We start from the raw sequence: 22,283 nt of genomic DNA, 5'->3' as shown, positions 1-22,283 counted from the left end.
GCTCCCTAGACTCTGTAGCATCTCACCCCATACACTATAAATAGACCAACATAGGCTCATTGGAAATACATGCCTGAAAACACTGAAAAAACGTACCAATATATACAAATCACTGCAGTTTACAGTTGAAATGAACATATATACATATTCACACACATATTCATATTGAACCGTTCGGTACAAGGCTTTTGGTTCGGTATGCATTACAAACCGAATGATTCGTTGGACTAATCCTATTACATTTGGACAATAAAACAGCTTAAAGTGTGTGAAATATAATGTTCTCAGTGCCATTGTGCTTAAAGGAGAAGTCCACTTCCAGAACAAAAATTTACAGATAACGTACTAACCCCCTTGTCATCCAAGATGTTCATGTATTTTTTTCAGCCATAAAGGATTTTTCTCCATATAATGGACTGGTATGGTGCCCCAATTTTTGAACTTGTGGCTTCAACGATCGCAAATGCGGTTGTAAACAATCCCAGCCGAGGAAGAAGGGTCTTATCTAGTGAAACGATTGGTTATTTTCATTAAAAAAATACAATTTAAATACTTTTTAATCTCAAACGCTCGTCTTGTCTTGCTCTCCCTGATGTCTGTGTATTCTGGCTCAAGACACTTAGGGTATGTTGAAAAACTCCAATCGTATTTTCTCCCTCAACTTCAAAAATCATTTCAAAATCATCCTACATCACTGCAGAAGTTCTGACCCAGTCTTTGCAAAGTGAACATGCAAAGAATATCAAACACCCTCAACAAAAAGGTAAAACAGCAATATAAGATGATTTTGAAGTTGAGGGAGAACATGAGATGGGAATTTTTTGACATACCCTAACTGTCATGAACCAGAAAAAACAGTTCAGGCAGAGTGAGACAAGACAAGCGTTTGACATTAATAAGTATAACAATGCAAATGTAAAGTCGGCAACACCAAAAAATGTATTTAAAAAGCTTTTGCATAGCGTATAAGCATAAGTATATAAATTGTATTATATTTATGAAAATAGCCGATCATTACACTAGATAAGACCCTTCTTCTTACAACTGCATTTGGGATCGTTTGAAAGAAAAGACATGAACATCTTGGTTAACAAGGGATGAGTACATTGTGTGTCAATTTTTGTTCTGGAAGTGGACTTCTCCTTTAAGAAGGCAGTCTAAATGACATAACAGGTTGTGAGAGTGAGGTAGTTCATTACTGTTTTCCCTCTTTTCCTGGCTTTTATATAGCTTGTAAATGCCTGTGCACATTTTACTTTCACTTTCGAATTGCGGCAATTTGGCATAAATTGATTGAATTGACAACAACAAAACAGTGCGACAAACTCACTTATATTAAACATAGAATTTTTAATTTATTAACATAATGAATACAAATACACCATGCTATAGGCCTAATATAAAATAACAAATAACTTACACAAAGAATATAAAACACTGAAAATCAGCAAACATGGTGGAAGCAAGTAAACAAATGTTAAAAAAGATTACAAAACAATCTTAGATAAACCGCAAAAGTCAAAAGGCCTTGCAAAGTCTAAAATATTTAAGTAGGCATTACTGTACTTCGTTTCGAAACTAAATATTTTACCAACTTCTTGTCTTTCTCACCTCACTCGTCAGCTTTACTCACTCTCATCATGTGATAAATGAAATCCTTCTTCTGCCATGATGATCTGAGATGCGACTGTTGTTTGGCACACTGCATTTTTCAAAGAAAAAATCATACTTTATGATGTTAGTTTTAATAAATAAAAATTTAGTAAAATCAAGGAAATTTCTCTGGAATTTCTTTCTTTTTGCCATTTCAAAAAATGTTCTGAACTGTGACACCACTGTGATGAATTTTATCTGAACTATGAATTTTGTGAACCGTTACACCCCTAATGTAGAGGCATGTATTTTCATGAGCCTGGGTTGAAATAGATGCTAAAACTGCAACTGAAATCACTCAATTGTTCACAGAGTTAGTATTTTTTTTATACAGAAAATGGCACGTAGTGCACTAAATATGGGATATGGAATGATTTAGAGAGTTTAAATATGCTTTCCAATTATATTTATTATGCTTTCCAATTATAGTTCAAATAATTTGCTTTAGTAATAGTTTCATGTTGAATCTAAACAAATAATCTATTAGACTGTGGCTGTCATACACTGCCAAATGCAGCTTCACCGAGCTCAATGGCTTTGACCCAATATGTGATGTAAACAAAAAGTTACTGGCTATTTGAAAAAATAGGGGCAAGACTTCTTGATATATCCCACCCTATCTTCCTGTTTCATTTGAAATACATCAACACATATTTCAAGGCACTTTAGCAGTCCTTTAAATACAAAAGTCTGCACTTTTTTCACTAATCACAAAATTAAATTTTTAAAATAATTTTTTTTGATAACTCATGGTACAGATAATCAGATGTTCTTCAAGTTGTTCATTGGGTAATCTCAAATTATGCTTTTAGTTTTCCACAAATGTGTTTTGTATCATACTGCATACTGTTTGAAAAATGTTTGAAAAATAATAGATAAAAAATTAATTATTTTCACACAGCTTAAGTGCTGCTCTTATTGAAGCAGGAGGACAAAACAAATGCAGACATTCTGAGAGATTCAATTCAGCTTTTGACACAAGTTGTTATGATGTTAATTCAATATGTAAGGAATTTGTTTGTATTGAAATTAGACAATTAGACAAAACTTTCCTCTTTTCCTTTTGACTACAATATAGGCCTACAGTATGTTGCACCATTCAGAATATAATTAAGAATTTCTTTAAAATAACTGTTCAAAGCCTGAATTAGATTTTAAATTTAGATAATCAATTCAAAGGAATTAATATGACTAGAATTTTTAAACAAGTAACAAGTAAAGTGGCTTAACAAAGCCTTTTTTTGGAAGTTTTGAAAAAAAGGAAAAGTTTAAAGACTTTTTATTGCAAAATGGTATAATGCCTTAAAAATTGAGAAACAGATAAAATGTTAGCTAGATTGATAGAACAAAATATGGATAGAACAATATATAGAACAATGAATGATAGACAGACAAAAAGATGATAGACAGACAGAGAGACGGACAGATGGACAGGTAGATAGACAGATAGATAGATAGATAGATAGATAGATAGATAGATAGATAGATAGATAGATAGATAGATAGATAGATAGATAGATAGATAGATCTTATTATGCACCAATAAAAAAGGATCATACACTACTAATACTTTGGGTAATAGGGCACTGATTTGCATACTGTATGTCTTCAAACTTCAAAAGCTGAACACATTTTATCTGCCGTCAGTGGGACGCAATGTCAGTATGCTGTAATTTAGAGCACTGTGTCCTTAATCGAGAATCATTGTACCACAGGAAAACCACACCTTCGCATTAATGCCTATGCAGGCACATTAAAAGAGATGTTCAGCTCGCAGAGTTTGCAGGCTAAGAGCTTACACAGCTCGTACGTGGCCTAATTCTGTCTTCATTTTTTACAGGGAGTGCAGTATCAGCCTCCTACCAGTTCACTGCCTACTGCCCAGTACACTTGCCTCTCCCACTAAGAACTACGGCCGGAAGTGAAAAGCCCTGTCTCTAAATCCCGCCGTGCACGCTATATGACAAGACACGCTGACTAAACTGAACAGGTGAAACAACGCGTTAAAGAAAAAACAGAACAGAGGCAAAAGAACTAAATCAGTGGCCACTCAGCTCCCCGCCACGGGAGCAAAATCTCTTAGGGCAGCCAAAGTAAGTTCAAGCTCACCTTGGAAAGTCTTTCGTATATGGAAGGTGAGGGTGTAAAAGGGAGGCAGGAAATGCCATGGAAATGTCACCATGATAGCAGGCTGGCAGGAGAAGAACAGCCCAGAGATTCTCTCCTGTCAACTCACATACATCCAAGAATGCAGGGCTGATAAGAACAGACATCTCCAAATGAAAACTCCTGCAACAGTTTACTTTGGATAGACCAACTGATTTGGGTGCTTATTTTGTAATCCTTTAGCAAGACATAATTGCATTTCTGATGCAATATCGCAATTCAGATAAGTCAAGTCAAATTTATTTGTATAGAGCTTTCATAATACAACACAGCCTTGCAGAAAATGTTGATAACGTTTATGTCGCATTTTTACATTTTGCAACAATGCAAAGCATATTATCAAGGCAATATCAGGAACTTGATATTTGCTATATAATATCTATCAGCCTACACGAGTATACTGTATGTATGCAGATAAAGTTTGACATACTTATATACCCAATCTAATATAAAGAGCTGGGCAATAATATACATGGTTACATTTTTTCAGCGCTTATGAACCCGCTGAGAGAAGCCTTACCTTGGCCATATCTGTTGAAATTTGTAAATGGGTTGTAAGTCATTTTTACTTTCAACAACACATTGTAAGACAAATGCACTGAGCAGCGCCATCATCGGAAATCACCCTTAACAGATGAAAGGATAGTACAACAAAGATATTGATTTTCTCAGCGGACATTCAATGTCACTAATGTTTTATTGCAAATATGAAACTGAGCTAAAGAATCACACTCACAATCACACTCGCTCAGTCCATTTTTGAAGTGAAGTGACATTTTAAAATTAGTAACGGAGGCTTGGGCTCAGCTGTAAAACTGTCAACTTGAGTTTATGGCAGCAGGAAGAGAGTTTTAAAAGACAATCTGTTGTTTCTTATGTATTGACACATTCATGCTATTCGAACTGTCGTATAAATGCAATATCACACTCTTAGCAGTGTGATATGGCTGTATAACAGCACACTGTAATTACTTACAGCTGAATCACAGCTGTGCGAGTATATACAGTAATATCACACCGCTACAAGTGTGATATTGCTCATTCCGTATATTAATTTATCTGGGTATACAGTATGTACTGTATGTAGATTTTTTTGAAGATACGACAAGGCAGATAAGATTGAGTTGCACTCATTATACTGAGAAGTCAAATAATGAGTTTGTTGTAGTATTTTTTTTCCTCACAAGCACAAATAAATCTCATTTTAAAATTAAAGGTACATGCAAAAGTTCTTTCTTATTAGTTACCTGCTGCGCATGCTTATTCTTTAAAATACGAATTTTTTAATAGGCAGCTAGTGTGTTTATTTTAAAGCAGAAATGTTTATGCATGTTTCATAAGACAGATTAATATGTATCAAATGTTCTCCATTTTATATTAAAAAATTAAGATAAGACTGTTTACCCTACAAGCATTGAGCTTCTGTGTTTCTGCCTTTGTTGAATTTGACGTTTGGGAAGTTATCTTCAGTTGTGTAACCTACCGTTGTCTGCCTCTTCACCAGTTGTGACACTCCGGTCATTTCTTCTTTTTTCTTTTAGAACATATGGCAAACGCTGTGCTGGTAACCTGCTTTCCTAAAGTATTTTTTCTGAACACGTACATGCTGAGATTTTCAAAAGGCCACATTTAAAGTAAAGCCTTCAATTTATCGCCAGACGTTTGACGCTAACAATTACCGGTTACAGCAGGACCATGAGAACAGAAGCCACCTATGTCCATTTCCAAGTTGAAATGCACTACACAGCAAATTGAAATAATGTTTCTCGGATTACAAAATGGGTGCTTGGGCCAAAGAAAGGGCATTAAAAAAAAAGGGCTTTTAGCATGTCAGTGTCTGATGGAGGGGTCATAATATTGGCCAGTGAACTCAGTCCCACCTTTAGTTATATAATGGCATACTAATGTTTGCTGCAGTTACCCGCTCCATCACTCAAACTCCCCAGGAGGAAAAAGAAAGTGTATTATTCATGCAACACGCTCCTCCATAGCAACTACACTAATAAGGGCCCAGTGGGCTACGATGAATGTTCTCCAGCTGCATATAAAATGTACATATCGAATCCATAATTGAACAAAGAATAGAGAAAAGCACAGTGACGCAGTTAAGAAATAAAAGAGAACTATTCTGATTCAATAAAGCAAAAGAAGGAGCTGATATTCAGATTGTGTTTCAAATGCTGAAATTTATTCATTGTCACCTCTCATTTGACCAATTATTTCTTGCGTTTTGCTTGAGTATGAAAGTACGGTGGAACATACAGTCTAAAGAGCTTATACGGCTTCATTTTTGCTCCTTTTGAAATGCAAAGATGAGCCAGCATTTCTGTGATCTTTGCCTCCATGGCAACTCAGAGTTTATACAGTAAAAAAGACATTTGGGGACAATCAGAAGCTAAAAAATAAATCTGCTTCCCATTTACCTCTTGCTCTCAAATTTGGCAAGACAATAAAATGCAAATAGCTTCTGACAAGGGTGCTGTAATATGAATAAATGCATTGGGGGGGGTGATTACCTATATAAAGGTGCTTTTGATCTTGTTTAATCTACATAATTATATCAAACATGTAGCATGCTATTAAGCCTGGGGTGTCTTGATTGAACACTGATTCAAGCATCACACCACATGTATACCAATGAATCCATTGATCACACATACACTCGTGAAGGCACATTTCTGCATGTACTTACCTACCCCGTGAAATATATAATTTGGGCTTCAACAGGTCATAATTCTAGGTTTAAAAATCAAATCAATGCTGCAAATGCTCCAGGACTGAAGAGTCCACCGAGGTCATTGCTCTAACCCTTGTGGATGTGGAAAACAGAATAATCCAAAATAATGCCAGATTATACGTGAGCTTTAAAGCTGAAACCAATCTAAACTATATCAAACAACAATCTGAAGTTCATCTGCAATGTGGATTTTTTTTTCCTCATTGTGGTCCACATGCAGAGACTCATGTCAAATGAAGATGCATGTACACTCTTCAAATCTGTCAAAACGCACTTAAGAAAGTCAGATTGACAACATAATTTCATAAAACGGCTTTTTTTTTTTTTTTTGATGAAGACTTCTTTCTTTGGGTGCATACTGCACACTTTCATTCATTCGTTCATTCATACATTTATTCATTCATTCATTCCAGTATATATAGAGAAGTGGAATTTGAAGGCATTATGTGCATCAAAGATCATAAATTCCTTGTGGAAACTAATGGATGCTGGTAAATGTAAACTATGGAACACATACAGTACCACGAACCTTTTAGCATCAGCATAAAGCACGGCCGGCTGAAGAGTTAGTAGAACTAATCTGAAATTCTAAACAGGCTTAAAAAGCCACTTTGGATGCTAAACTAATATGAAATGACAGGGTTTTTTTTTTGTTTTTTTTTTTTTGGATAGGATATGACAGCTGCAATACAGATAGTGTGGTTCTTAGAGAAAAGCATTTAAGTAACCACAGAGTCTGTCTGAGAAGGAGAAGATGGCCTACTCATAGAAATGTGAATGGCAGAAACCATAATACTAAAAAAGGCTATAGGAATGGAGGTTCTGCCATTCAGTTACAAGAGCCCATCTGCGTTTATATAACATGCATATTCATTAGCTACAACCCCAATTACAGAAAAGTTGTCACACTCCAAAAAAGCTAGGACAGAGACATATTTAACACTGTGCCACATCAACTTTCCTTTTAATTACAGTATTTAATTGTTTGGGAATTGAAGATACTACTACTTCTAGTCTTGCAAGTAAAATTGTTGCCCAATCTGGCTTGATAAAAAACTTCAGATGCTTAGCAGTCTGTGATCATCATTGTCTGATACTCCTTTTCATGACTGGTCATACATTTTCAACAGGAAACAGATCTGGACTGCAGGCAGGCCAGTCTAGCACATTCAGTTTGTGTCTACAAAACCATGCTGTTGCAGCACATGCAGAATGAGACCTGGCATTGTCTTGATCTAATAACCATGGACGTCCCATGAAATACGTCATCTTGATGGCAGTATACTGTGTGTGTCTGTACAAGCAATACATGCCCCATTTTGCACATATTCCAGTCAATGGCACCTTTGCCCCCAATGAAATTAGGTGACTGACAGCCGAATTTACCTATCAGCAACTAGTATCCTCAATATAAAGGCTGATTGGTTGTTGCCTGTGATGCGTCACGTCCGACTTTCCCCCTTTGTGCCCGTGTTTACGGTGGTTGCAGGTAAGCGCGCTGTGCTGTAACAGGCGGTTATTTTAAAACTGGTTGGTCTTTTAAAGCGCTTTCTTCCGTAAATTATAGTGTCGTTTTGGCCTGGTGTCAGTGTGTTGTCGGTGCTGCTTGGTGGATTTAATGACTGTTTGCCTCTCAGGTATGTGTATTTGTATAAGCTTGTTGTATCGTGATCCTTCGATGTGCTGTTAACATTGTTACATGCTGAATAGGTGCGTTTCCTGTACCCCAGGGTGCTATCGGTGGGCATGATTTATAGATCTGTGCCTGTACATTTTCTATTTTGCATGATACCTTGACGGTAAGTGTTTTAAGTATAATTATAATTCATGAATGAAAAAGTATGAGGATTTGTAACGTCTCTTTTTGTGTTCGTTATAGGATTCTCCCTCTTGTTCTTTCTTGTTTTATATTGTATTTACTGCTGTTTTCCGCTTTGCGCTGCTGACGTTCTGCTCACAATCCTACGGTTTTGCTGTTCACACTGTCGTGCAGACGCCATCATCATCGTTGTTGAAAGGGGATTGTTCGTCTGGTTCCTATTGTTTCGTTTCCTGCTTGTGCATCAACATGGAGAATATGACGATCTCATTTTATTGAGAGAAAATAACTGTTTAGTTTTGTCCTTTATTTTCTTTTGATTAATTTTGTGGGAGTCAAGTTTGTCTTGTGTTCTTTTTGGTTATCGTACTATATATATATATATATGTGTAATTATATACTGTTGTGTTTGCTGTTTTATTTGTATGTTATTTTTCCTTTATTAATGCAACTTGATTTATATGCCGTTTACATCTAACTTCAAGTTGCTTTGTAATTTTGTTTGAATTTATTTGATTTTTTCCTAATGTTTTCTTCCAGTCTTATGTGGTATTGATACCCACCTTTGTTTGGAGTTGTTTTATTAGTTAATTGATGTTTGTGTTGTATTTTGCTTTAAGTTAATGGTGTTTATTTGTTTGTTATAGTTTATTCATTTATTTTTGGTCTATTGCAGGAGCTGGGGTCCCACGGGTGAACGGATCCTCCTCTTTGTGGTGGTGGTTCTTCTTTATTGCGTGCTGTGTACCACTTTGAGTGTGTGGTAGTGTGATCTGAGTGCACCTTGGTGTGTGTGCGTGAAAGTGTGCCCTTGTAAAACCAGACTCCATTTTGTTTCCTGCCGTTGGGAGCCTCAGCCCTGCTGGTATTTATTTTGCTTTCATATTTAAAGTTGATTTTGTGTTATTATCTACATTCATTCTTTGTGTAAATTCATTTTCTTCCATTTAAAGTGGGATCTCCTGTTGCTTCTTTGACATTTTAGTGTCCATTTTAACACATTCTTGTATTAATAAACATTTGTATTTTTATATTATACCCACGTCTCTTGTTCACTTGCATGAGGGAACCGAACCTGTGTGCTTAATTACTTCATTCTTGGGTTTTGAGTATTGTTCCCTAGAGCTAATTTCTAGGGTGGCGTAGTCGGATTTTCTTACTGGTAAAAGGTTGGTTTTCATAATTGTGCCACTCCGTCACATTCTGGCGTAGTCGGCAGGGTTCCCTCTTTAGTACAGAGACGTGGGTTTGTTTGAGTATTTGTTCTGTTCTTTTTGTTTTTCTTTTTGTTAGGAACCAGACAGAGGCAGTCCCTTTCGGTGGTCCGGCACAAGTTAAATTCAGTTACGTATTAGTGGTAAGTGCTGGTGCATTTGCAATTATGGAGGATGAAATGCGTGAGTTAAGAGATTTGGTAGCCCAATTAAAATCGGATAATGAACGATTGAGACAAGAACAAGTGTCTGTTGCACAGCCAGGCCCATCTAATGTTTCTATTCCTGCAGTTGCAGATCCCCCACTCGTTGGTGCTGATGCATCGGCAATGGAACGGTTTGTTTTTGTTCCTCGAGATCGTAAGTGCCCAAAGTTTAGTGGTCGGTCGGGCATTGGCATCGACGAGTGGGTGGAGGAGGCTCAGGCTTGTATGCGGCTTCGCCGTCTGTCTACAGTTGATCAGGCATTTTTCTTGGTTGATCATCTGGAGGGAGAGGCGAGGGAAGAAATTCGTTATCGGTCAGTGAACGAGAGGGAGGATCCAAAACAAATTATTCGAGTATTGCGCGAATTGTATGGTTGCACAAAGTCTTACGTAGCACTTCAAGAGTCGTTTTTTTCCAGAAGACAACAGGAAGGGGAAACTTTGGTAGAGTTTTCTTTGGCCTTGATGAGTCTTCTGGAAAAAGTTAAAAATCAGTCCCCTCATGGCATCCCTAATGGTGAAATTTTGCTGAGGGATCAGTTTGTTGAGTATGTTAATGATTGTGCTCTTCGACGTGAACTGAAGCAGTTAGTGCGTCGTCAACCCACTGTCACATTATTTGATGTTCGCAGCGAAGCCCTTCGTTGGGAAAGAGAGGGTATGCCTGGGGGGGGGTGCGTGGTCGAAGTCAGTCCGTTCCATCCGCTTATGGCATTCAATATGGGGTACAGGGACGGCAGCACCTTAATAGTAGTGATGGTTCAGCAGTGTCAGAAATGAGTGAACTGCGGGACATGCTGCGGAAGCAGCAGCAACAATTAAATCAGTTATCTCAAAGTATGGCTCAGCTTCAAAATCCTCAGTCACATTCACGACCATCTAGGGCTAATTTAATTTGCAGAAGGTGTCAGAAACCTGGCCATTTTGCTAGAGATTGCGACGGGGAGCGGATGCCTGTCCGCCCACCGCCGGCTCGTGTGAATTTGGCTTTAATGAGGGGTGAGCAGTCATCGTCCATGCAGCCGTCGGAAAACTAGTTCCCACCGAGTTGCAGGGCCGCAACTTGGTTGGGAAAAGGATAGGCTCAATGTCACCGCTACTGATTTTATGTCACGTTTTATGTCTTCTTGTCCACAGCTCGTTGTATTTATGGGTGGGGTTCAGGTACCTTGCCTGGTGGACACTGGTTCAATGGTGTCCACCATGACAGAGAGTTGTTTTATGACTAATTTTGGGTTGTGGGGTCAGGAGCAGCTTAGGTCATGTAATTGGTTGCAGCTTCGAGCTGCAAACGGCCTTACAATTCCCTATATTGGTTATTTGGAATTGGACGTGGAGCTTTGTGGGCGAGTAGTTTTAGGCTGTGGCATTTTGGTGGTCAGGGATCCTCCTGGTGGTGTGTGTGCACAAGTTCCTGGGGTGTTGGGCATGAACATCCTCAGCCGCTGCTACCGGGAGCTCCTTGGCCAACATGGTGCAGCTCTTTTTGATTTACCGTCGGTGTCACAGGCCCCTAGTTTTGTTTTTCAGGCTTTACAACATTGCCACCAGGTTGATGCTCAGCCAGCTGTGGATTGTAAGGGGCGAGTCAGAGTGCGTGGACGTCGGGCATGTCGCATCACGGGTGGCACCATGAAATTTGTTGCTGCAACCTGTTCTGTGCAGTACGCAAGTGGTACTGTACTGTTTGAACCACCCACTTCTGGTCTACCGGCAGGTTTGTTGGCCTCCCCTGCTCTTCTAAGGGTGGACAGTGGTACGGTCTATGTGCCAATAGTGAATGTTGGTACCATGGACGTAGTGTTGTATGCTAGCACTGTTATTGGCACTGTGAATCAGGTTGATGTGGTTAGTTTACCTCCAGAAGTTGCAGAAGTTAAGACGGTTACAGCTAAGGTGAGTGCACAGGTTGTGCAGGTTTCTCCTACTGTGCAGGAACAGATAGCCACTTTGGATCTTTCTGTGTTGTCAGAAGAAGAACAGGGTAAGGTTAGAGCATTGTTGGAGAAGTATGTACCCGTGTTCTCCACACACGATGGTGATTTGGGATGCACCAACTTGATATCTCATGATATCCCCTTGTTGGATGACATCCCGGTCAGGCAGCGGTTCAGGCGCATTCCTCCATCTGAGTATGAGGTGGTAAAGGCACATATCAATCAGTTATTGGAAACCCAGGTAATAAGAGAGAGCTGCAGTCCTTATGCTTCACCTATTGTGTTGGTTAAAAAGAAGGACGGTAGTCTGCGAATGTGTGTAGACTACCGTCGCTTAAATTCAAAAACTAGGAAGGATGCGTTCCCTCTACCACGTATTGAGGAGACTTTGGATTCGCTGGCTGGGGCCCGTTGGTTTTCCACCATGGACCTGGCCAGCGGGTACAACCAAGTACCTGTAGCTGAGGGGGACAAATCCAAGACTGCTTTCTGCACCCCATTTGGTCTCTTTGAGTGGAACAGAATGCCGTTCGGGTTATGCAACGCCCCAAGCACCTTCCAACGTTTGATGGAGCGGTTGTTTGGGGACCAGCAGTGCCAGTCCCTCCTCCTATATCTTGATGATATTATTGTCTTTTCCTCCTCCTCCGTAGATCAACATCTTGCTCGGTTGGAGGTTGTCTTGAGCCGCTTGCAGAGGGAAGGTTTGAAGGCCAAACTATCCAAGTGTGCCTTTTTTAAAAAGGAAGTACATTATTTGGGGCATGTCATCTCTTCTGAGGGGGTTTCTACTGACCCAGGTAAAGTAGAGGCAGTTGCACAATGGCCCCGTCCGACTAATGTTTCGGAGTTGCGCTCATTTTTGGGATTTGCTAGCTACTACCGGCGCTTTGTGGAGGGGTTCGCCAAGTTGGCTGCCCCTCTTCATAGGTTGGTGGCTCAGCTAGCAAACCCAAAACCTCTAAAGCGCAGTGCTCGGGAGTTTGCTGAAGCCTGGTCTGCGGAATGTCAGTGTAGCTTTGAGGGGTTGAAAGGTAAATTGACCACAGCCCCAGTGCTTGCCTATGCTGACTTCTCGCTACCGTTTATTTTAGAGGTAGATGCTAGTCATGGGGGACTAGGGGCAGTCCTTTCACAGGAGCAGCAAGGTAAGGTGCGCCCTATAGCGTATGGTAGTCGCAGTCTTAGGCCCACTGAGCGCAATACAACTAACTACAGTTCTATGAAACTGGAGTTTTTAGCGCTCAAGTGGGCCATGACTGAGAAATTTAGGGAGTACTTGCTGGGCCATAAATGTGTGGTATTTACTGATAACAACCCCCTTAGCTACCTGACTTCCGCAAAGTTGGGTGCGATGGAACAGCGTTGGGCTGCCCAAGTTGCAGCATTTGACTTTGAGATCAAATATAGGTCAGGGAAAAGCAATCGCAATGCTGATGCTTTGTCACGACAAAACTTTCCAGGTACAGTAGAGGTGCAGGAGTTGTGCCCAGGGGTTGCTGTTCCAGTGGTGTTGCAGCAAGCTGCCCAAGTTGAACTGGTGGCCCAGGTAAATCAGGTTACCTCATTCCCTTGTTCCTCTGTCAGTGATATGGGTGCTCAGCAGGTAGTAGACCCGGTCATAGGAGAATTGTTGGTATTTTGGAGGCGCAAGTCACCTCCAACTCCTGAAGAGCGTAAGAAACTCTCAAAGCTTGCAATTATTCTGTTTCGGCAGTGGGACCGCCTGGTGGAGACTGATGGGGTGCTTTATCGGCGTGTGTTTCGCCCAGACGGTGGCGAGGAGGTTTTCCAGGTGTTATTGCCAGCAGTCATGAAACACGAAGTCTTGACCCAGCTTCACCAACAGCATGGGCACCAGGGGGTGGAGCGTACATCCCAGCTTGTGCGTCAGCGATGCTACTGGCCTGGGATGTCTGCAGATATTGCCCGCTGGTGCCAGGAGTGTGAGCGGTGCCAGTGTGCCAAAGGTTTCCCTACTGCCCCTGGTAGCTTTATGGGACATTTGTTGGCTGCCCGTCCTAATGAAATTTTAGCTTTGGATTTCACTGTGCTAGAGCCCTCGAGGTCTGGGCTGGAGAACGTGTTAGTCATGACTGATATTTTTACAAAATACACCTTGGCCGTACCCACTAGAGACCAACGGGCAGAGACCGTGGCTCAGGTTCTGGTGGTAGAGTGGTTCTGTAAATTCGGAGTGCCAGGTCGTATTCACTCTGACCAAGGCCGTAATTTTGAATCCACTCTCATCCAGCAACTTTGTAGTTTGTATGGAGTCGAGAAGTCACGGACCACTCCATATCACCCAGCTGGAAATGGTCAATGCGAACGCTTTAATAGGACGTTGCATGACTTGTTGCGCACTTTGCCGCTTTCTAAAAAGGGTGATTGGCCATTTTGTCTCCCCCAGGCACTCTTTGCTTATAACACGACCCCTCATCAGGCAACTGGGGAATCTCCGCACTTTTTAATGTTTGGGCAGGAGCCTAGACTTCCTGTTGATTTCCTGTTGGGAAGAGTTCAAGAGCCATTCGCTGGCAGTGTTCATAGGTGGATTTTGGAGCAGCAGGATCGGTTGCAAGTTGCTTTCAAGGGTGCCCGTGAACGGTTGGGTGCCGCAGCTGATCGGCGAAAGGCCCGGCATGACCTGCAGGTAAAGGAAGCACCACTGAAGGAGGGTCAGCTGGTATACCTCCGCGATTATAGCGTAAGGGGTAGATGTAAAATCCAGGACCTGTGGAGCTCAGTGGTGTACCAGGTCCTGAGGGCGCCTAAGGAGGGTGGGCCGGTATATACCATTGCTCCCACCACAGACTTGAGTAAGGTAAAGCAGGTGCACCGATCTCTGCTGAAGGCTTTGATCGGCCAGGATCCACCTCTTGAGTTGCCTGACCCTTTGGTTATTGAACCTTTGCAACCTCTCGAAGAGGAGCATGATGAGGAGGATTTGTTTGTCTTGGTGCCAGAGACACCACAAGATAGAGGTAGGTTGAGGCCACAAGATGTTGTCATTTCTTCTGTCCCTCAGACATCTGGTGGTGCGTTATCTGTAGAAGCCGGTAGAGTAACAGACGGTTCTGAGGTTGAGGGGGGTTTGCAGCCAGTTGCATTGCCTCCCAATTCATTGGAGGTTGCCGAGAGTGTAGTGAGAAGAACCGGGAGGAGAACTGCAGGTCATCACTCTAACATGCATCACCTCCCTCGAGCAGTAGGTGCTGGTTCAGTGTCTAGTATAGTTTGTAGTACAGTTAGTACCCTGTTTCGGCCTTGGAACTGACAGTTTTGGGTGGGCTGCCGTTTAGATCACCGTCGGGGCGACGTTGCAGAAACTGGGGGTGGAATGTAATGAAATTAGGTGACTGACAGCCGAATTTACCTATCAGCAACTAGTATCCTCAATATAAAGGCTGATTGGTTGTTGCCTGTGATGCGTCACGTCCGACTTTCCCCCTTTGTGCCCGTGTTTACGGTGGTTGCAGGTAAGCGCGCTGTGCTGTAACAGGCGGTTATTTTAAAACTGGTTGGTCTTTTAAAGCGCTTTCTTCCGTAAATTATAGTGTCGTTTTGGCCTGGTGTCAGTGTGTTGTCGGTGCTGCTTGGTGGATTTAATGACTGTTTGCCTCTCAGGTATGTGTATTTGTATAAGCTTGTTGTATCGTGATCCTTCGATGTGCTGTTAACATTGTTACATGCTGAATAGGTGCGTTTCCTGTACCCCAGGGTGCTATCGGTGGGCATGATTTATAGATCTGTGCCTGTACATTTTCTATTTTGCATGATACCTTGACGGTAAGTGTTTTAAGTATAATTATAATTCATGAATGAAAAAGTATGAGGATTTGTAACGTCTCTTTTTGTGTTCGTTATAGGATTCTCCCTCTTGTTCTTTCTTGTTTTATATTGTATTTACTGCTGTTTTCCGCTTTGCGCTGCTGACGTTCTGCTCACAATCCTACGGTTTTGCTGTTCACACTGTCGTGCAGACGCCATCATCATCGTTGTTGAAAGGGGATTGTTCGTCTGGTTCCTATTGTTTCGTTTCCTGCTTGTGCATCAACATGGAGAATATGACGATCTCATTTTATTGAGAGAAAATAACTGTTTAGTTTTGTCCTTTATTTTCTTTTGATTAATTTTGTGGGAGTCAAGTTTGTCTTGTGTTCTTTTTGGTTATCGTACTATATATATATATATGTAATTATATACTGTTGTGTTTGCTGTTTTATTTGTATGTTATTTTTCCTTTATTAATGCAACTTGATTTATATGCCGTTTACATCTAACTTCAAGTTGCTTTGTAATTTTGTTTGAATTTATTTGATTTTTTCCTAATGTTTTCTTCCAGTCTTATGTGGTATTGATACCCACCTTTGTTTGGAGTTGTTTTATTAGTTAATTGATGTTTGTGTTGTATTTTGCTTTAAGTTAATGGTGTTTATTTGTTTGTTATAGTTTATTCATTTATTTTTGGTCTATTGCAGGAGCTGGGGTCCCACGGGTGAACGGATCCTCCTCTTTGTGGTGGTGGTTCTTCTTTATTGCGTGCTGTGTACCACTTTGAGTGTGTGGTAGTGTGATCTGAGTGCACCTTGGTGTGTGTGCGTGAAAGTGTGCCCTTGTAAAACCAGACTCCATTTTGTTTCCTGCCGTTGGGAGCCTCAGCCCTGCTGGTATTTATTTTGCTTTCATATTTAAAGTTGATTTTGTGTTATTATCTACATTCATTCTTTGTGTAAATTCATTTTCTTCCATTTAAAGTGGGATCTCCTGTTGCTTCTTTGACATTTTAGTGTCCATTTTAACACATTCTTGTATTAATAAACATTTGTATTTTTATATTATACCCACGTCTCTTGTTCACTTGCATGAGGGAACCGAACCTGTGTGCTTAATTACTTCATTCTTGGGTTTTGAGTATTGTTCCCTAGAGCTAATTTCTAGGGTGGCGTAGTCGGATTTTCTTACTGGTAAAAGGTTGGTTTTCATAAAATGAAAAGCTGGCCACTGAAAACAATTTTTTGTACTTTTTGCAGTTGAATAAAGGTTAAAGAGAACGAACAGATAATTATTCTTTATTTTATGGCATTTCATGAAATGTCTCAGCTTTTCTGGAATTGGGGTTGTAGATCAGACTGAAGCCAAAGAAACACAAGTTAAAGAATAGAAAACTTGCCTTTTAATAGAAAATAAAACTTCATATCATCTTTTACTCACCCTCACATTTTTCCAAACCTATATGACTATATGTATAGACACTCAAGACATATTATGTTCCACAGAAGAAAAAAGTCATACAAGTTTGACACAGCATTAGTAAATTATGATAATTTCACACTTTAAATAAACAAAATTTGGTATGCCGTTGTTGTCAGATAAAATAAAATCTAAAGTCCCTTTCAAACCAAGCAACTTTCTGGTTGTCAACAATGCAAATCCATGCGACCACCATGAACCTGATGCAAAAATCTTATGTGAAATTCCCAACTGTGTGGATTTCTATTGAAATGACTGGATTTTGTCTGTGAAAATGTACTGAACAACGATAAATGTGTTCACACCTATAAAAGAGAATTTTAATCATGATTAATAATCTTGCTCATTTATGCAAAAGTCTATCTAACACTTTCTGTGGTGACAGAGAGCAACAGATGTGCGTCTTGTTCACAGTATAAAAGGAACACCCGTGAATGTGAAGACAGAAGGGCTGGAGCGTTTTATTGAAAGCTTGGAACCTCATAAAACAACGAGGCAGGAGAGAAGATTCTGAGCGCTCTTCAAAGCAGCTCCGCTCACAGAGATCAGTGGGCTCAAGAGTGAGTGCTGACCAGGCGCGATGAGAGGGATCAATGGGTGGGATACTGAGAAGCCAAGGAGGTCGAGAGGAGATGGAGAGAAGCAAACACCTTAAGTTACCATAATATGTGTGTGCAAATGCACAGTGCCAAATGTGCAAGATTATCAAAATTTATAAAAAGCAAGAATATACGTCAACAGCGGTGGCAACCAAATTCGACTGCAAGCAAGCGATCAGAATAGCAGCATTTGAAAAGAGACTGGGTAATGTATCATAAGCAGGGGGGTTCTGCAGCAGGTTTTGAGATGCTCTATGCATCAACGTCATGGTGAGAAGACAGAATAACACAGCAAGGACGATGTGACATCAGAGGGGATCTTGAGAAGGTGTGAAGAAACAGGTAAGAGAAGAGCTCTGAAATAGACGTGTGAATTTCATGCAGGGAAGGTCACACATGCCAAAACTGACAACAGTAGAAGGAAGTGCAACAAAGAGAGCTACAGGAGCCAAATGAGGGGAGCACAACAATTACCATATCTAGATATATCCCACCTGCTGAAGTCGGATCCTCACCATCTGCTGCTATAGACGGATATGAAGGAATTGGAGGGGAGGAAGGAGAGAAAGAGAAAGACGTGGTCAGTCCTCTTTCACATAACCTCTCTTGTAACACAAAAGCTATTTGCAATTGAACAGGTGGTGCATTTGAGTCACACCAAAAATATCATAATACAACAATAAGTCATTGCTAAAAACAACAAAACAGCATTATATATATATATATATATATATATATATATATATATATATATATATGTATATATATACATGTTTCAATTTCAGCAATTTCAGTGGACATCCCCAGTGTTTTTCATTCTTATAGATATGAGATCTCCAGAGATTTTTTTTTTCCCTGCCATTTTTCAAACCTGAGAGAGGCTGACAGGCCTTATATATTAGTGACTGACAGCAAAAGAATAACCCATGAAGCACACACCTATTTCATACGTATATCAATGACATGACACTGTCAGTTGCCATTCTGTTATTACATCACACATCAGCTGAATTCACACTCAGAATCCATTTGTAACATCTGAAAACATGTGGAATATAAGAGGAATATAATGCAGTCGTCATTATATTTTATACTCATTACTCATTTTAGTTCTCCCAACCGGGCCGGCTGTCCGCTGCTGCTGTGTGAATGTAGCTGATGACCGTTCTCGTAATCGCCTGAAGGTCGGGCTCTTTGGAATTAGGACAGTCTCATAGGGCAAGTTTTAATACAATATCTAAACGTTGCTGTTGCGTCTGACCCTGGCGCTCACTCAGCCGGAGCCCGGCCCGTATTTATCATTCAGCAGCAGCTCACAGATTATCCGGCTGAGCATGCATGTGTTTGACTGTTAATCGCTGTGCTGTGGGCCTTAAAGGCAAGGATGAACCCAACCTGTCTCCAGCCATTATCATTGACCTCCATCAACCTGATCACGTTACCCCGGGAAGACTCCCGGCACCCTTTCCTTTTTCTTCTCTTTCACTCAGTCTTCATCCTATTCACCTCCCTGTGAAAGAAGCTCTTCTTGGGTCCTGATGGTATCAGAACTGAGGTTAAGCTATCCTCATTGGCTGCATGTGATGAATTGTTTGGGTTTTTGTGTTGCTGGTAGCAGTTAGAGGTCAACTCTCTTTAAAGGAATCTTAATGGTCTGTACCATTAGAAATCTGACTGTCTAATCAGTCAGATTTCTAATGGTACAGACCATTTTCACACAGATGCGCCACTATGTAGAATGTCAAAGCCCCAATAATCCATGTAAACAAGCTGAAGACAGAGAAAGGAAGAGAGAGTTGGATGCACCAACCCAGCAACAGCATGGCTACTCGGGTGAGTGTCAATGTCTGCTCCTCTATAACGTCCATAAGAGTCATTATCTGAGCCAAGACAGAAGTTTATCTACAAAGACATGCACAGACACAATGCGCAAGCTTTCGCGTACCAAACACAGCTTTTCCTGACACACATGCATAACCAGGGCACAAAGTGTGCCTTTTATGTTAATAAAACAATTCAAAGGCACAAGAACACACACTGCTTAAGAACATACACCATTCATAGCCATGACACAGTTGTGTGGTGTTTTAAAGAGCTGCATGAACACAAATATGACATCACACATCCAGACTCTTGACTCTATCCACTGCGAACTGTATCTTCTTGTGGTTTTCTTCTGTTTTGCCACTCTATCTTTCTCTTACAGAGCAGAGTGACAGCTCACAGACATAAAAGGCCCAGTCCCCATGCTACATCTTCCCACTTTCTTGCTCCCCCTCTTTCTGCTGGGTCTGGTTTCTAGAACCTTCTTTGAGTTTTGTGTTATCTGCTCTCTGAAACGTACTGCTGCACACTGGGGATTTGGCCTGGAGCCCCAAACATGAAAAACAAGGTTGTTGAGATGTGTGTGGGGGGGAAGGGGGGGAGAATATGAGTGTATTTGTGTGTGTTAGTGTGTGTGTGTTGGGCAGGAAGGTGGTCTTTGGTGAGGAAAAAAAAAAAATTATGTATCACAAATGTGCTTAGTCTCAACATGATACATTGTCTTGAAAATGGCCGCTGAAGCAGGGCCGACGCATTTGCAGACCTTGCCCCCCCCAAACAAGTTACTGTGTCCCCCCTTCCCCTCCTCTCCCCTCTCCGCTGAATTTCTTTGATTTCGAAAAACAGCGCACATACGAAAGCGATTGCACGTTGTCATGAGCTTCAGCAACTGTACGTGATTACAGATTCCTACCCGAACCCCCAAACGTGATTTCAGCCCTCCATAGAAATATATGCAAACCACTCTGTAAACCACACTGCCCTTTACTTGGCAACTGGTCTTCACATACAAGAAACTATCTTGGTATTACCATGATGCCATTGTAATACCATTGATTGGTTGATTGATTGATTGATTGATTGATTCATTCATGTACAATATTGTTTTAAAAGTTTGGGGTCAAAAATATTTTTAAATGTAATTTTTTTTTTTCTCTTATCTCTTATGCTCATCAAGGCTGCATTTATTTGATCAAATATACAAAAAAAAAAAAAAAAAAAAAAAAAAACAGGAATACTATGACATTTTATTTATTATAAATATATAAAACAACTGTTTTCTATTGTAATATAGTTAAAATGTAATTTATTCCTGGGATGACAAGCTGAATTTCCAGTGGCCATTACTTCAAAATTCATTAAATTATGCTGAGTTGTGCTGCTTAATAGCTTAATAACTTTGTAGAAATTCTGTAACATTATAAATGTCTTTAATGCTTTAATCTGCTGAATAAAATTATACATTTATTTCAAAATTTTCTAAAAGAAAAAAAAAAATTGGATTAGTAATATGCATTGCTAAGAACTTAATTTGGACAACTTTAAAGGCAATTTTCTCAATATTTAGATTTTTTACACCCTCAGATTTAAGATTTTCAAATAGTTGTATATCCCAAATATTGTTCTATCCAAACAAACCATACATCATTGGAAAGCTTATTTATTTAGCTATTCAGATGATGTATGAATCCCAATAAAAAATAAATAAATAAATATATATGGTGCACAAGTTACTAAAAAGAAAATATCTAATTAGTAAGATCAACTTATGTAGTAACTGTCAGAACACAAAAACCTGCTCTATAACTTTCAAAGCAGCAGTTTTCTAATAAATTCTAAGTCCTGAACAATATTGTTAAAGAACATTACTCAGACAGTTTTGGTCTAGACATTTAAGTAGTTGTGCTTTCAACATGCCCAGTCAAGTAAAAAATAGTTCACTTCTGATACGTAGGTTGAATTTACAGGATTTCACAGGAGATGTGTGTGTTGAGTTTATTAACAGTCTGCCTGGAAACAAGACAAAGGAAGCTGTAATGTTCACAACTGTAACAATCAGCGCTTAACAATCAGGAGCATCTAAACCAGGGGTCTGCAAGTTCGGTCCTAGAGAGCTGCAGTACTGCAGAGTTCAGCGCTAACCCTAATCAACACATCTGAACAAGCTAATCAATGTCTTCAGGATTACTAAGGCTATTACTAAGCCCTCTTATGAGTGGCTTCTGGTCTCATCAGCGTCCAACTATTTTTTGCTGTACAAAACAACTTGTTTTGCTGCTTGATATTGCAGATTTGTGTTTCTGACCATAATCTGTTATCTTAATTATGAGCACTCTGGATTGTAGAGCAAACAGTTTTACCATTTACTGCACGCTGTTATTCTTCTCGTTATTTCCCTATCATGGATAATGAACCGGAAGTCTCACCCATAGGCTTACTTCCACAATGAGGAAAAAGGTCGATAGACAGTTTTTAGAGAGAGTAGAGAGTTTTTTTTCTTTCAGGGTTAGAGCTGAACTCTGCAGGACTGTGCCTCTCTAGGACTGAGCTTGCCTTCCCCTGATCTAAACAGTGGATTTTCAAAAGCATGTGAAGTATTGCGTAGACTCTGAACACAATGTTCTTGACTGAATGAGTTATTGCCTGCATGCCAGCCTGTTATTGTAGGGATATTGACTTTACATTTGTACCCCTAAACAGGATGCTGAATGAAATGAACTGTAATCGAAAGTATTACATTATGGTCAGACGGCCTATTGGGCGGTCCTTGTCCAATGATAGCTGCTATGGAGTCGAGACTTTCTGTCATCATTCGTAAGGTTTGGCTTTGCGAGACTAGGTGAACCGTAATTATATGGGATTTTGTAAATTTGTA

At 40.2% G+C, this 22,283-nt stretch overlaps 1 protein-coding gene across 3 annotated transcripts in view; it reads right to left on the bottom strand.

The window, feature by feature from the left end:
- Nucleotides 1-22,283, bottom strand: part of edil3a (EGF-like repeats and discoidin I-like domains 3a) — a 197,681-nt gene that overhangs the window by 124,727 nt on the left and 50,671 nt on the right. Inside the window, exon 2 of one of the 3 annotated variants that reach the window (XM_051109149.1) lies at nt 18,079-18,105. The exons of 1 other annotated variant lie outside the window; for it this stretch is intronic. In XM_051109149.1, the coding sequence (XP_050965106.1) occupies nt 18,079-18,105 (27 nt within the window). Of the gene's footprint in view, nt 1-18,078; nt 18,109-22,283 lie in introns of all 3 variants that reach the window. One more of the 3 variants, XM_051109147.1, reaches the window with a different exon arrangement.

The sequence above is a fragment of the Labeo rohita genome, chromosome 5 (genome assembly GCF_022985175.1).
Source record: "Labeo rohita strain BAU-BD-2019 chromosome 5, IGBB_LRoh.1.0, whole genome shotgun sequence".
In the NCBI taxonomy this organism is placed as follows: domain Eukaryota; kingdom Metazoa; phylum Chordata; class Actinopteri; order Cypriniformes; family Cyprinidae; genus Labeo; species Labeo rohita.
The sequence above is the reverse complement of the archived record's forward strand: the minus strand, read 5'-3'. Positions and strand labels throughout refer to the sequence as shown.